This window comes from Seriola dumerili, unplaced genomic scaffold (assembly GCF_002260705.1).
Source record: "Seriola dumerili isolate Sdu_G_001 unplaced genomic scaffold, Sdu_1.0 BDQW01000003.1, whole genome shotgun sequence".
NCBI lineage: Eukaryota > Metazoa > Chordata > Actinopteri > Carangiformes > Carangidae > Seriola > Seriola dumerili.
This window is the reverse complement of record NW_019174258.1, coordinates 17,681,191-17,698,313: the sequence shown is the minus strand read 5'-3', so window position 1 is coordinate 17,698,313 and position 17,123 is coordinate 17,681,191. Positions and strand designations below refer to the sequence as shown.

Genomic DNA, 17,123 nt, shown 5'->3' with positions numbered 1-17,123 from the left:
GAAATATTGAGACTGTTCAGATTTGGGCTTTAAGGCAGTGTCAACATGATTTAGTGTATTTTACATAAAATCTTGTCTGGCACAGCTTTAACCTCAGTTCATTGTGTGCAGAAGCCATTTAATTATATCAACAACATTAGTCAGTATCACAGAGTCTCAGTGGAGGTTGTTGATCTGTCTCATCCATTTCTTTCCAACATCAACGTCTCTTCTAAGTCATGTGCTGCTATCAGTCTGAACTCTGTCTCTGCTCCTGCAGCTAAAACCAGACCTGTTGTGCTTTTCGTTGCCAGATTCGATCTGTCTGACAGAGACAAGTTCTTTGACAGCAAGACCAGGAGCTCAATAGTGAGTATCGGTTGAGTAGATTGAGTGTTTCCCTCCTTCAGTGTCTGTCTGCACGCTGAGCTGCCTGATGTTCACTCTTCTCCAATAAGACTTTGCTTCTGTGTTACTCTGCATGAGAAGACGACACATTTTCTGAATCTGCATCATACACGAGCTGCTTCAGTGACACACACACAAACACACACACCCACACAGCTCTTTGCAGTGCTTGTTCAGTGGGTAATGTGATTGACGTCTCATTATTGGTTGGAGCGCCTCAATCACAGCAGTCATTGGCTCCCAGCTGAGCTCCAGCTCATCAGCTCTCTGTGGAGGGCTCGATGTTTCACACTGAGCTGACCGGCAGCCTCCCTCAGGACACACACTCTAAACACAATTCCACTTGTGCTATTACACAGGCATACAACATGTTGTACACAACATCTACATCCTCCTTTTTAAGACTGAAATCATGAGATTTTAATGTTTGTGACATCAGGTCTATGAGGTACTGAAGAGGACAAGATGCACCAGAGCCAAATACTCTATGGGTGAGACCCATTTTTTGTGTTCTTTATTTGTGACTTTGCAGAACAAAAACAAGTGTGACCTGAAGGGTACACATAATGGGCAGACATGTAAATAACAACAAAAACAATAAACACTTATAGAGACGTGGAAATGAAAAGAATATGATGTGTATGAGTCTATGATATGTGTGTGAGTGTGTGTATTTTTCAGGGTTTATATGTGATGTAGTCGTATGTATCTGTGTAATGTATCTGTCTTTTGTGACGGGGAAAAGGAAAGTATAGTGGATATTAATAATGTAATATAAATTGAATCGTAGGGAGAATGTAATAGAAATAAAATAATTGAAAAAATAATGAAATAATAATAATACGAATTTATATGATGTCATGTCAATGTAATAAAAAAAAACTCTTACCACAAAAAATTTTTAATTATGATAACTACACATATTATAAAATGTAATAGAATATAATATGAAATAGTGTAGAATAATAGGATAATAGGGTGGTGGTGTATGTTTTATTTATATAATAATTCTAAACATATTTTAATAATATACATTATTATTAAATTACTTAATAATTAAAATTCAGCAATGTGAAGTCACATAGCTGATACGTATCTGACTGTAACACACAGGATCAAGTAATGTGCAGTTCATCTGGGCCCTTGTTTCATGGGAGTGTAGAGTAATTACTAGCACAGAGGACAGCAGGGTGTGTGTGTCTGTGTGTGTGTGTGTGTGTGTGTGTGTGTGTGTGTGTGTGTGTGTGTGTGTCTGTCTGTGTGTGTGTGTGTGTGTGTGTGTTTCCCCTCCTGGAGTATAATCCCCCTGGCTGTGTCTTCTTCTTACAGGGATCACCAGTCTGCTAGCCAATGGTGTCTACACGTGTGCTTATCCTCTGCATGATGTGAGTGTCAGCACCACAACTTCCTCTCCCGAATAATACTCCATAATCTGTGACTAGATGACACTCATGATTTGTGTTAAAAGCATCACTCGTACTTGATGACCAAAGTGTATTTACTGAAAATGAAACATAAACTATGTGTGTGTGTGTGTGTGTGTGTGTGTGTGTGTGTGTGTGTGTGTGTGTGTGTGTGTGTGTGTGTGTGTGTGTGTGTTTTACAGGGAGACATCAAGGAGGCAAATGCAGAACCTAACGACAGAAAGGTAAGTAGAGTCAAACCAATCAATAAATTGAATTAGATGTCACCAACACCCACATTCCATTTACAAACACTGTTTCATCAATGAGCCCAAAGAAAGCACAGGCTGAAAACCTCCCTAAAGATCTTTATGTGTTTGTTGAGCGCTGATCTTATAATGTGGGTCATTTACAACACTGAAGTTATTTAGTGTTGTTTTGTTATTTAGAGTATTTTTTTTACACTCCTTTATATTTATTTATTTTTTATTCTAATTTTGCACATTTTCATTATTATATATTTATTATTGGAGGGGCCAATTCTTTTGCTAAGGGCAAAATAATTTTGCATTGCATTGAATTTTACAAAATTCTGCACTAGAGGAGGTGAGTGCAGAGTTACCATCACCCATAGTCAGAACAGCCATAACTGTGACAATAAGACCACCTTTAAGAAGTAGAGAAATGTCCATGTAAGTGAGGGCTTGTTTCTAGTTTTGAATATTGGACCAGGACACATCACCATGGTAACTATGGAAGTACAGGTCTGCCAATATTAAAATGAATAAAATTTGTGCATATGATGTTTGGCAATAAACGCAGGAAATGTACACAAAAATCGTAAGCTCACATTATGTAACACAATACTGCACCTTCATCCTGTCACAGGAAAATGACATAATAATTCATGAACAGATCAAATTAAGGAAGCAAAATGCTTGCAAACTGTATCACCATTTTTCTTTTTGTCTAAAAATGTGTTTTATTTTGAAAGTGAAATTGTCAGTCAGTTTAGAGAGGCTTCTTCTACTCCCTGAATGCAGCACAGTACCTCAATATCTGTAGGTGACTGAAACATACCTCAGTTAGTTATATCATTCTGGATTGTTTAAGTTTTTGGGCGTCCGACCATATGAGAATAAAATTAAATAGACAACTGGAGAAAAACAAGAGCTCATGCTGAGTCTGAAGTCATCTTCTCCCCTGCAAACACTCTCCATAATTATACTGTAGGCTGTGTGTCACTAAGACAATGGCCTCTCAAACGCTTTAGTTTATATTTATATATATATATAGTAGGAATGACAATGTGGAGATTCCATAAGCTGTTTTCTCTCTCGGGCTCAGTCTGCTGTGATCTCCCTCCTGTGTCTTCATTTGTCACCCTGCAGCTTGCTGCTCTGCTGTGAATGTAGTGTGTGATTGTGTGATTGTGTTGAGTGTTGCACCATCTCACAGTGATTTATGAGCTCTTTGTCCACCAGTGGTGGAACAGTGCACGCACACAGAGCAATCATTAATGTCATTACTTTAAACTCAGAATGTCTGTAGTCAATAAGTTCTACACTACACCTGTGGGAATAAGTCAACATATATGTAATGTTATTGTATTATGACTGTGTGACCAGAACAATGCTTGGTGTCACAGTGACAGAAGACCCTGCTGGACTCTAAGATGAATGGTGATATTTTGTCCAGCCTGCAGGTTTGTTGTGATTGGAGTGAATTCTTGTCATCCACAGCCCCTCTTTTGGATGTGCGACCATTTAACTGTTGTGCTCTCACTGTGCACCACTGTGCTAGCACTGCTGACTGAGAAAGAAAATGTAACTGTGAAAACACTGCATCAGTGGATTTAGAGACAAGAAAACAACAACATAAAGTATCTCAGTCCAGTGTAAACTTAGACACATTCCCTCATTTGGTGTTTAGATGATGGTGGAGGAGAGCACTGTCTAACATATCACTCCAGCATCTCCCATAGTTCAAATGGACTGAGATCTGTGGCCAGTTCCACACAGATATGTCAGACTGCTCTGTCGTGTTGGTCCAGTCTTCATGTTGCTCATAGATCAGTCTGATGTCAGACTGTTACACACAAATACAGACTGACTCATTTTAAGACTAAAACATTAGACACCTTACCCCCAGGCTAACTCAGACCTAAGACCAATGTTACCATGTTAACAATGAATGACAGCTGCGCTGACCAGTAGCACTCAAGAATTAAGAACAGGAAAACATGGCTCATAATTTGTGCTTTGCTAACATTGTTACGGAGAGAGTAAAGAGAAGAGAAAGAGTTTTTAGACTAAATCATATTTTTCTTTTTATTGTTTCAAGTAAAACGTCCTCGGAACTGTTGAATTCTTCCTAAAGACAAACATTTTCTGCTGAGGGTAAATGGAGCCTGGAGGTTGGATGTGGTTCCTCAGCTGGCCATTTTTTTTTTTTGAAAAATGTCTGAATTTACCCAGAATTCATTGTACCGCAGTCTGGTTTAAGAAAGTCAAGAACTAAACTGATATGTGCAACAGATGAATTCAGACTCAGTCTATCGGAAGTCTGACTGTTTGTTCTATCTGAGCCACAGTCAGAGTCTGTCTTTGTGAAACCAGCTCCTGGTGACTGTGAAGCTAATAACATTCACATCATTTTCATGCTCATCAAACCGTTCATCTGTATGATGCACATGTAAATATTATAGCAGGTGTATTTGGCTCAGTTATCTGACTTAGTAAATTCAGCATAATGTATGTTTCCACTGCACTTCCTGCATTGTTTCAGCAACAGTGGTACTCACCACTCTGCACCTTTGAGTTTCTGTTGGTAACTCTTTATACTTCCTTCACATTTCACATTAAAAACCAACAAAACCAAGCTGCTGAAATTTTTCATGTGTAACATCTTTGCAGGATGTTTTATTGCCAGTAACTCAACGCTAGAATTGAAATGATTAATTGATTAATAGACTGACAGGAAAATGACCAGCAACAATCATAATCAAGTCATTCTTTACCTTAAATTGTTTAAGCTGAAGTAACAAAAAGTCAGTGGTTGCAGTGCTCTGTGACAGTGAACTGAAGATCTTGTTTTGAATTGTTGGTTAAACAGCACAATACATTTGAAGCTGTGGGAACTTGTGATTTCATAGTCCAAATGTAATCTTATTTAACTGATAAAATATCAGTAGGTTCAGTCCGACTTAACACTGAAAAAAAAGCAATGTAGAAGGAATGCAAAATCATTAGAAGATGGAAGCAATTCATTTTGTATTACAGAATATATATTAGACTGAATTTATCAAAACAAACTTCAACAGAAGATATTGTCACCAGCAGATTTACTAAAATAAGAAAGTTAGAAAACAGAAGTAATTGCGGATAAAGGCCGGTGTTTAATATATGGTGTAATACATTAACACCTTATTGACTCCTGCTTCTCTTCACAGCTGCTGTACGAGGAGTGGGCAAGCTACAGTGTCTTCTACAAGTACCAGCCTATCGGACTCATTAGGTCAGTGCTGTTGTCACACCTGTCAGGTCAATCAGGGACATGTGTCCCAGCCTCATGTCCTCAGTGTTGGGGAGTTTTGAACTACATGTCATTAAACTAGGAGTTTAACTACATTTTATAGTAACTTGCTGGTAGTTCAGCTATATTTATATGTTCATAGTTATTCAAATAGTTAAATGACTTTTTGCCATTTTTGTGTGGTTAACTACTGAAACTACAAATGTGAATGCCGTGAATTCCAGGCAATGCATTTGTCAGACAGTCCATACCACATACCGGACCTTTATGTAGTTCATGTGCAAGAGCCAAGGGCAGGTGTTGCTCAGTGCTCACACAGCTACAGCATCATCATGAATAAACCCCCTGAATCTCAGCCTGAGGAACAATCACCATGATACACATTTATGGGAATTCACGGCAATTATTCTATACAAAACCAAAGCTGACATCACTCTCCCATCAATAGTGGGGTATTTTGAGACTGTCCTGTGAAAAAAGGATCCACAGGTCGTTTGTGCAGCAGCTTATTGCAACCCATGGTTACGTTTTGTTGCTAGGTGATCTAGCGGTCGTAGTGATCACGACAGGAGCAAAGGGAAGAGTATAAAAGAGAGACAAAGTCCACATCAGGAGGAGGTTGGGGTGGATAGATTGGTCAACAAAACACAGGAATATGACACAGCAGATCGGTGTTGGATTCCCATGTGAAACCAGCAGTTTATATTGTTATTATTGTAACCATGACAACAAAGATCATCTAATATTGAGGAAGTACTTAATTTAACCCAAGTCATGATCTTTTCCTAAACCTAACCAAGTAGTTTTTGTGCCTAAACCTAACCAAGACATAACCATTATTATAACCACAGCAACGTTGAGTACGCCACTCTTGGTACAGTCGCATGTTTATTATGGTAACCATGCCAACCGAGGTCCAGTATGCATGTCGCTGTACGGATGCTATTTCAGGAGACACTCCAATGGGTTGTATGTCTTTAGGTTGGAGGACTGGTTGCGTATTTAGATATTATGACCTGTGAACATGTAGGAACTTTTTTGTAACAAACTCAATTAAGTGACATTTTTTGCTGGCATGTGACTTTTTTTGTTTTATATTTTGCTATAATTAAAATAATAATAATAATAATAATTATAACACATGTACATTGTCAATTTCAACTTTTTCTAAGTAGCTTTAGTTAAACTAGATTTCTGCAGTAGCTTTGCTATGTCTAGTAATTGGTAGCTTGAAAAGCTCTGCTCTCTCAGCAGCATTAACCGGAGAACCTTTAGGAGAAACACAGAGGACTCTCACAAGCAGAACATTGCTTGTACACTGTACTGATGTAACAGGTTATATATAATGAGCAAGACGATGCAACATGATTAAATTATCAGAGCAGCAGTTTCATAAGAGTCATTAAATCATTTTGTTTGTAGGAATGCTGCTGAAAGCAGGTTGTAGTGGAAGTGATGGTTGATGGGTAAATTATCTCCAACATCCAATGAAAACTGGCTGTAATATATGATCTAATCATATGGACCATGATGTCATTTGTTAACGGGGATGTTTTATGACCTGTGCTGTCTCCTCCCACAGGAAGTACTTTGGGGAGAAGGTTGGCCTGTACTTCGCCTGGTTAGGAGTCTACACACAGATGCTGATCCCTGCAGCCATCGTCGGAGTCATAGTGTTCCTCTACGGCTGTGCCACTGTCGACGACAACATACCAAGGTACACACACGCACTTTCCCCTTGGACCTCCCTAAAAAACATTGTTTTAGACTGGGTGTTATCAAAAATGTTTTTACAGTGGCAAGAAAAAGTAAGTAAGACAGGAGAGGCTGGTGATGCAGCAGGACAATCAAAGTAAATCTGCTACAGAATGACTTAAGCTTACTCTCAGACATGACCTCCACCACCTGCTTGCTCCAGGTGGACAGGTGAAAGAGCAGAGAGTATCAAGATGGTTGGAGGAGGAAACATCAGAGAGACTCAGCCACATGTTTGAGCCTCAGTCAGACCCAGACTCAGAGGAGGAGTCTGTTGAGACCAGAACCAGAGACTAGCAGACGGATCAGAACACTTAGTGTAGTTAGCATCTTTTATTTGTTTATGTTGTTTGTTAGCTTGTAATGGGCAGTGTCTGACAGTGTTAGTGGTCTTTCTAATGCTAACTCTCTCTATACTGACAAGGTTTCATGTTTATTTAGCCCCGCTCCCCGTTCCTTAGGTTTGTGACGTATGAAACCCTGGCTGTCTGAATCTGTATTTATGAGACTGTCATTGGTTCACTGCAGTTCAAGGTGGAAACACTCAGTCATGGTGCTGATGATTATTTTTATCATCATATGTCTATTATATAAAAACATCATATGTGTTATGTCCCTTAGTTGGAGCTAGGGGTGACAGGAACCGTAACGTGACAAATCAAGAATTAAACTGAGTCAATGAGTACTAGAAGGTAGTTTATTGCACCCTGAAGGTCTTAACAAGTCAATCAAATGTGGGGGAGGAAGGGACAAAGTTGGGGTGCCAAAGAAATTAACCCAATAAAACAAAATGGGGCCTCAGCTATCTTCATCTACTGAAACAAAAACACATAAAAGAAAATCTATCTACCTAATCTAAGAAAAGAGCCTCCAAAACAATACAGCAGGTGGCACCCACCACTAACCTAATGTTTCTAGACAAAGGAAAACTGCGTGTTGAGATGTACAGGGTACCCCAACTCACCTAACTCCTTCCTCCCACCACATACCTTCAGTACATCCCTTTTACATGAACACAACTGGCAGGCTTATCACTATCTGGCAAAATGAGAGAGATCTCCTGATTTAGGCTCCCCTTTTATTGGAGGACTCGAGGCAGATGATTGGCCACTGGGACAGCCAGGAGCTCAATAAGCCATCCTCCACTAGACTGCTCAGGTGGAGCCCAATCACCAATCAGCACCTGGAGGGAAACCAAGTGAAGGAGAGACAGAGAGAGAGAGGGAGAAAACAAAAACAAACAGCCTGCCCTTGCCTGGCACATAACAATATGGATGTTAACAAGGTGAAACAGTGGAATTTAATTAGAAGGGGTCTTTAAGACAAAGTAAATCCACCTTCTGGAGTGGTCCAGTCAGAGCCCAGACCTTCATCCTGTAGAGATGCTGTGGACTGAGCCCAGAGAGCCGCTCACACCAGACATCCTGAGAATCTGTCTGAGCTGAAGCAGCTCTTTAAGGGAGAAAGGTCCAAACCTCCTCCTGAACACTGAGCAGCTCTGATCAGCAGCTACTGGAAGAGCTGGTTTCAGGTTATTGGAGCCAAAGGAGTTTCAACCAGTTATTAAATCCAAGGTTCACTGACTGTTTCCACCAGCACTGTGAATTAATGACTTAATTAATGTTTAATGGCTGTGTTTAATAAAGACACAACGTTTTAATTGTTTGTGTTATTAGCTCAGGGACACTGTTTGTTTACACGTATGACTTGATGAAGATCAGATCAGATTTTATGAGCAGTTAATGAAGAAAAACCAGGTCATTCAGAGGTTCACTAACTTTTTACGTATGTTGTACAGGTCCAGATATGAACCTGAGGTTCAGCTCCAAATGAAATAATATATATCATATTTTTTAAGACTGTATGATATGCAAACATGTTCTCAATTGTCAACAAGAGTTTTGCATAAATAAAACACAGATTAAACTGATTGAAATCAGAGACTGTTCAAAGAATAAGACTCTGACCAGACATTTCATAACAGCTTTGGAACAGTTTTCAATACATGGTGATGTGGACACACTTTTGTAGGCAGCAAGAAGTTCAGAAAACAATTGACATCATTTATTGAAAAACATATTTTCTCTCTTTTGCCTTGTGGTTTGTGTCAATAATCTTTTAGTTCAAAATATGATATTTTACAAAACCGGGTCACCTGTTTCCTGTACAAATTAAACTGTTGCCAGAATCAGTGGCAGGTGTTTTCAAAATAAGAGTTGAAGACTCAGTAGCAGAGAATATGACTTGTTGAGATGGAGATGTCTGCAGTGTGGAATCTTGATGGTAAACATCAGACTTAGACCACACCTGCTAAATGACTCCACCTTTTCCCATAATCACATACTGAAGCTGTAGGTTTATTGCCACACTAACTCATTACAGACAGTACATGCTCAGAACTTGTCTGTTGATGTTTGGAAATATGATGATACAGTAAGTTTAATGAGGCAATAGAAATTTCAACCTTGAGAAATTGTACTGTTTATGCTGCAGTAACTTTCCCTTTAATGTCTGTGAGAGTATGAGGCTGTGATGTGCAGTGACACATCAATGAGCCGGACTATCTTATAAGCTCTGAACCCAGTGGATCATTTTATATTGCCATAAGAGTAATTTTGATATAAAGAACTGCTGTAAATAAGATTTTTAACAGGCAACAAGCAGAAGTCCTCGTTCTTCACATTTAAGTAATAACATGTTTGTTTTTTCCTTGTAATCTGGAACTTTACTCCAACTCTTTGAATTCTGCATGTCCTCCTCCACCTCTGTGTTGTCAGTATGGAGATCTGCGATCCCAGGAACAACATCACCATGTGTCCGCTGTGTGACCGCGCCTGCAGCTACTGGAAGCTGGTGACTGCGTGTGGTACAGCCAGAGCCAGCCACCTGTTCGACAACCCAGCTACCGTCTTCTTCTCCATCTTCATGGCCCTGTGGGGTGAGGGCTCGTTCACACTGATCATTCAAAACAGAAACTAAAGGGTGCAGTAAAGACCAGTAGATGAGTAAAGTGTTACACATACAGGTCGTGCAGCTGAGCATCAGTGGATCTGATCTCGTTCATAGACGGTAGAATTTAATCCCTTCAGTTTAGGTTTAACAGAAAACACGGACACTGCTCAGGAAATCTGCAGTAAGAGTCCACAAAGATAACTTGTGAGTAAACACAGCCGGGCTTCCTCTGATGTCCTGCCAGGACTCGCTGCCATCTGTCAGCAGCAGCAGGGCTTCACGTCAGGGAGGTGTTCTGTGTTTAGCTGAAGCTCGAGTCTGACAGAGACCGCCATCTGCATTCACCTGCTGGAGACCTGATGAGGGAGAGTGCCATGAGACTGTGTGGAGGCATCCTCATTGAAAAACTGCATCACTGCCTTAAGAAAAAGAATGTGTGTATGTGGACAAACAAAAAGTAGTTCATGTGTCCTGTGTATGTGTCACCATCTGCTCTGGTCTCCAGTGTTGTCCAACAACTATTAAACTATTATTCACACTGAAGTAATTCTGTTATCGTGGAGGAACCCTGTTTATAGAATGGTTAAAAAGAAAAAACAATCAACTCATTATCAAATAGTCACTTTATAGTCAGTTTTATATTTTTAGTATATTTTCATGTGCAGATTTTCACATTTATCTCAGATATTTTAGATACAGATACCACATGTTCAGAAATGCCGAAATATGAAAGAGTGCACGTTCACACAGTGGTAGTTAAAGTTTAGATGAAGTAGACTTGAAGTAAGAGTGTGTTTGCTGTGTCTGTCTGGTTGTAGCTGTCCTCTTCATGGAGCACTGGAAGAGACGACAGATGCGACTCAACTACATTTGGGACCTGACTGGCTTTGGAGAGGAGGAGGAGGTGAGACACCGTCACAAATCACTGTTTCATCAACCTGAAGGATGTACATCCACAGGTGTATGGCTGAGAACAACAGCTGGACCATTTGGAAAATAAGATCACTGGGATGCCCCGATCACTTATTTTTTGCCACCAAAACCGATCATCTGTGGGTGAGATCGGCCGATCCACGGTCAATACCGATCATCTTTGTCATGCATTGCAGATGACGAACGTTATATCAGTCTCACACACTTTGTAAAAGTTCAACACGGCCGACATGTTGGAAGCGGGACTACACTACACAGCACACAGTGCTTCTGTCAGCCCAGACACCAGAGCATTAACCATAGGTGATCGGGTTGCAGGTGATAGGAGACTAGAAGCAGTCATTCTGATGAAATGTTTTTAATGAAAACCGTCTGATTATGATCGACGGCCGATCAATCAGGGCATCCCTAAAGATCACTGGCTATCTTGCTGAGAGTTATATGTCCAGATTAATTCCACTCTCATGCTGAATATGAAACTACAGCCAGGGGTAGGCTACCGTGGCCCCGAGAGCTCAATGCACTGCAACTTAAGAAAATACATGCAAAGTGACAAAACAACAACAGAAAAATCTTCATGAATTTGACAACACATGCTTTGCAAATAATTGTTTCCAGGTGACACTTAAAAGTGATGAACCTGGCTGGGATGCACTTGCAATACATCCATGTGCACTTGTTCAATACTTTTAACTTCAAAAGTCACAAAGCACAGACACATTAAACCAGTGAGATATAAAGTGTCAGTCAGAGAGCTTTGAGGTGTTGGTTGGTTTAATTCTGAACCTTTAGATAGAGCCAGGCTAACTGTTTCCTCCTGTTTCCATCTTTATCCTCTGTTAAGCTAAGCTAATCAGCTGCTGGCTTCAGCTTCATATCTAGACATAAGTGAACACAAATTACCTTTATACCTGAAGTCACTTCTGTGCTCATCCTTTCATTGTGTGAGCCATAATGTCTCATTTCAAATTATATTCTTATAACAATAAAGGAAAACTGAAAATAAATGAGTCAAAAAATGTAACGACACTGAACCCCAGTCTCCTGGGTGAAAATCTCACCTGACCTCACCTTCAGGTATTGTTAAAAGAAAAACCTGCCTCTCCCTCCTCATGACTGTCTCACTCTCTCATCTCCAGCCGCTCATGTTTCATCACAGATTTCCAAACTGAACCATGTGTTTGTAAAGACTCTTAACGACACATTTATTAACGGGAAGATGTTTCTCACTGCACTTAAAAGCACAATCACAGAGTAATGAGGCTGACACACAGGCAGAGGTCAGGATGTGCATATGAATGTACCTCTGTCTTTTGTGCAGTGACTCAGCCTTCGTCTAAATTGTTCCCACACAAACAGCCTCAGAAATGAGAGCTGAACGTCCTGTTTTTTAAAATCATAATGAAAAGAAAACAACTGTATTTTAATGGAAAAGTTTCCCTCTTTTCATAGATACTATGTTTTCATGTTCAGAGAGGATGACAGCTGACTGACCACGTTTCCTTGTGTTTTTGTGTGTTGTCTTTTACAGGAGGAACATAAGGTTTGGATCAAACTTTACTTCCCGCCGTCTCATATTTAAACTTCTTCCTTGAAACTTCCTGTTTCAGATCTGTTCTGCGGATGCTGTTTCCTAACACCAAACCTTTCTCCCTTGAGGTGTCTAACAGTAGCTCCTCTCTTTTTCTTCCCGATGTTGGTCGTCCTGTGAGCTCTCAACATCATACTGTTACTGTTGTTTGTGTCCTCTGATGGCAGCACAGCTCCTGCCTCTCTCTCTCTCTGCTCCATGGGCCTCCTTGACTTGTCTTTTTAAGGTGTTTCCCTGTTAAAACAGGTACTACTCTTTCCTCCACACCTATAAGATAAGCATCACACACAGTCTCAGAGTGAGGATACCAAAGAAGTAACTGAACCTCAGCTGCCCTGATTGTTCAGGAGCAGGTTTTAATTCAAGAAAGATAAACCTGCTGGAACATTTCCTCCTTCAGTAACTGAAGTTTCCTGGATGGAGAGGCAGTACATGTTACAGCCTCAGTGTTCCTCAGCCTTCAGTCCTGAAGATGCAGGTTCCTGCTGGAACACGAGTTGAGGTTTTTGTGTCCTGACAGCACAAACACAAACTCCTGGCGATTGAACTCCTGTTGAACCTGAGGGATGGTTAGTTTCCTAGCTCCTCGCAAATAGTGCAACATAATTTATATTACTAGTATAACTATGTCAGCTGATGGAAGGTTCTTGTAGTTTATTGAATAATGAACTAATCACAGCAGTGGTTATCAAGGAGACCCCTTTGTTCAGGTTTCTCCTCACCTGTAAAAGCTCATAAATCCACAGTCATGCAGGAATATGAAGTACCCACATAGTTTACCTGGTCCAGTCTGTGCCCTTGGCTCACCCACATGGACATGTGGACTGGGAGGACAGACATGTCAAAGCCATACATTTCTCAAAAACTCTAAACTCCACACACACTTGAACTGATAATCATTCTCTTTACATGACCACAGGTGTCCTGTCACTCTCAGCTCCTTCAGCAGCTCAGTGGTTTGGTTTCTGTTGCTGCTGCTCTGAGCCCGTGTCACCACAGCTGTACACAGAGTCTGAAACACTGAGGTCCAGAAGCTGAGTTTGTTATGGAGGCTCAAGGTCACAAAATACTGATGTCACTAATCTACATGTGAGCATTTTAAGACGTTTGGAGGAGAACATTGTAACGATAACAGCTTTAAAACCACTTCAGTGGAAATGATGTGTCTCAAACAGAAGATAAAGGTCAGCAAAATGTGTTTTATACAATCATTTATTTATACAACGAAACTAAATGATGATGCTGTAATTATGCTGGATTTCTGTTGTTGATGAATTGAGCCTTTAGGTTACACAGTGATTATCAAAGAACATGTATCTCTGTGGTAATCAGGCCTGAATGTGATATGTTTGTGCTGAACAGCACAGGGACATAATGTTAATGTGTCCCTCTCGTGTGGATGTTCATGAGTCTCACTGCTGCCTGAAGAGCTGGTGAACAAACCAGAGCAGAGACAGAAGGGAGTCAATGTTTGACTTTCTTTCATCGAGTGCACAAACAAAGCTCTGTCTGCTGATGTGAAATAGGTGTTTACTAATGTGTTCACCATATCTTTATGAAGTGTCAGTGTCTCAGTGTCGTGTTGTCAACTTGTTACAGGGTCTCAGAGTGAGCAGAAGATCAGCAGCAGAATGCAGGGTTACGATGAGTTATGAGGACTGTTGGCTGTCTCGTCCTGAGCTGTGTTTAAAACGATTCAGTTTCCTCTGCTGACTGCAGCCAGAGGCTGCCGTCAACTCTCCTCTGGCTGCATATTACATAACATAAAATATTCATGTTATATTCCCCCTCACCATGACAGCATTATTTGACAACAAATTTTGGCACAAAGTCTACTCGCCACAGTGTGGAGCTATGTGTTTTAAATGGTTAACAGCTGGAGTTAGGAGGTAAACATCTGAACCAGAGACAGATCATATCAGTCTCTGTGTGTCCACCACACACACACACACACACACACACACACACACAGGTTCAAGTTACCTGATGTAGAAACAGGTTTCTCTACTGTTCGGGTTCAGGTGTTTTGGTTATTGATGAGAAGCTTCTTCACACAGAAAAATTAGCACGAAACTCAGACTGTGTCCAGCAGCTTGAGTTTGTGTGAATTTAAAGATAAATCTACAGTTTCTGTTTAGTTTTCTATTTAATCTTTTCGTGGTGAGTCAATGCTTTTCTCTCTCTTCTTGCACTTAAATGCACCGTGCTCACTTCACAGTCTCTTGACTGTCTCTACTGTCCTGTTCTGTGACTGCTCACTAACACAGAGTCGCATCAGTGACTGTAACATCTGGACGTGTTTCTCTTCCAGGACCACAACCGTGCAGAGTATGAGTTCCGGGTCATGCAAAAGACAATGAGGCTGGAACATTCAACCCCCAAGGTAAAAATGATTCAATCTAATTTTATATCAGTTTTTAAAGTGAACATGTTCAGTCAGATGTTATTGTTCCATTTCCTGCCAAAGTTTTATTTACTTTTATGATGTGTTTTTTCATTGGTCTTCCAAGTGTTATTTCATTTGATCCACTTGGTGATTGATCATTGATTAGTTGAATACAAATGGTTCCTTTTCTGTTAAAATCACTGTCTGAACAGATCCAGTTAAAACACTGAGGGTCTATTGAGGATGATGTTTCTCTTCAGGTCAAATATTTACATCATTTAAAGGTTCATTTGGTGGTTTACACATGTAAATGTTTGTCTTAGTAACTGTTACTGTCTCTGACATGGCTGCCAATCATTTTCTTAATCTTGCCATTAGTTTTATATATATAGCCCTGCAGAGCTCAGAACCTCCACAGGAAAACTGTAAACAACATTGTTGTAACTGAAGAGTTATGAGGACTGTTTCTGAAAAAGTTAGGAAGGTAAACTGTGATTTATGAAACAAAAGTTGGCATAACGTGTTGTTGTCTTACCCAGAGTCAGGTGGACGTCAGTCTGTGTGTGTGTGTGTGTGTGGTGAAAAGGTTCCAAAGGGAACCTTTAAACCACAGACATCTCAGATGTTGGAGTTTCCTAAACACTCAAACAAAGTGACTTTCTGCTCCCAGCTGCGTCACTGCCCAACAATAATGGACTGAGACACTGTGGATTATTATAGTTTAACATCTGAGCTTGTTGATTTTCTTAACAAAGTGAAATGAAGTGAACCCAGTGGAAACCAGATCAAAACAGATACAATACTATTATTATTATTATTATTATTATTATTATTATTATTATTAATATTATTATTATTATTATTATTATTATCATTATAAGTTACTGTTTACACAGTGTGAAATACAGCAGCTCAACATTTAATATCACACTCAATCCACCACTTTGTTCAGATGCAACATCTCTGCTCTACAGTCAGCTGCAATGAAAACAAGGTTTTATTGTAACATTTCATCTTGAGCTGCATCTGGAGAGAAAGACACCAACTGAAAATGATATATGAAAAGAATCCAATTATTTAAGCAGGGCTCCTCTTATCCAGGCTCTCTGCTGATCTCACTGCACCAACTACACTGTTGGTCACCAGCTAATGGCAAAAGAAATCATTTGATCAATTATTTCATTTGATCATGAGAGAAACAGAGTTTTTTTTTTAATAAAAATCTTTCATAAATCATTATTACAGCAGGTTGAAATACTGAGTCCTTCACTTCCTGACTCCTTTAACAGGAAACACACACTCAGCTCTGACCAGTGGAGCAATACAAATCTGTGGCGTGTGTGTGTGTGTGTGTGTGTGTGTGTGTGTGTGTGTGTGTGTGTGTGTGTGTGTGTGTGGTGAAAATCACCGACATATTTAACATGACGTGTCCTGGAGGACATTCAAGCGACTATCAGCCTTTAGACTTTTATTTTGTACCAAGGTCGCATCTTCCTTTTCATCAGATACACAAGCGGATACACACACACAAACACACACACAGTCACTTTGGCTCTCTGACCCAGTTCTCAGTTGGCTTGAATGTGACACGATGGCTTGGGGCGTGATTAGCTTTGCTCCATTGGAGCCACATAGTATATGTGTGTGTGTATTTATGGTGTGTGTGCTGTGTACATCTGTGTACCCAGGGCATAAAGAGCTGCTGCTGACAGGAGAGTGTCATGAGGCTGTGGCAGCAGAAACACACACATTAACACACTCACAGCTGGAGATTATATTCATGTTACAGATACATACTGTGTACTTTATGTGTGTGTGTGTGTGTGTGTGTGTGTGTGTGTGTGTGTGTGTGTGTGTGTGTGTGTGTGCGTGTGTGTGTGTGTGTGTGTGTGTGTGTGTGTGTGTGTGTGCGTGTGTGTGTGTGTGTGTGTGCGTGTGTGCGTGTGTGTGTGTGGTGTAGGGTGAGAAGGTGAAGCTGACGTGTACAGACAGACTGCCAGCTTACCTGACGACTGTGATGATGATGTTCTTCCTGGTGAGTTTCACTCTCTCCATCCTCACTGTGTTTCCTCTGAAGCAGTGATGTAATGCTTCTTGTTCATGTGATCAAACACCTGTCTGACTCAATATCAATGAAAACACATTAACGTTTAGCGAACCATTAGCCATTTATTTCATATGT

At 40.3% G+C, this 17,123-nt stretch overlaps 1 protein-coding gene across 1 annotated transcript in view; it reads left to right on the top strand.

Moving 5' to 3' along the window:
- The window catches only part of LOC111218803 (anoctamin-1-like), an 85,630-nt gene that overhangs the window by 37,128 nt on the left and 31,379 nt on the right, over positions 1 to 17,123 (top strand). The window contains exons 6-16 of the mRNA XM_022741282.1: positions 294 to 348; positions 827 to 878; positions 1,717 to 1,772; positions 1,994 to 2,035; positions 5,242 to 5,306; positions 6,907 to 7,041; positions 9,857 to 10,017; positions 10,850 to 10,935; positions 12,496 to 12,507; positions 14,867 to 14,938; positions 16,902 to 16,976. Coding sequence (XP_022597003.1) covers positions 294 to 348; positions 827 to 878; positions 1,717 to 1,772; positions 1,994 to 2,035; positions 5,242 to 5,306; positions 6,907 to 7,041; positions 9,857 to 10,017; positions 10,850 to 10,935; positions 12,496 to 12,507; positions 14,867 to 14,938; positions 16,902 to 16,976 — 811 coding nt within the window. The remainder of the gene's footprint in view (positions 1 to 293; positions 349 to 826; positions 879 to 1,716; positions 1,773 to 1,993; positions 2,036 to 5,241; positions 5,307 to 6,906; positions 7,042 to 9,856; positions 10,018 to 10,849; positions 10,936 to 12,495; positions 12,508 to 14,866; positions 14,939 to 16,901; positions 16,977 to 17,123) is intronic.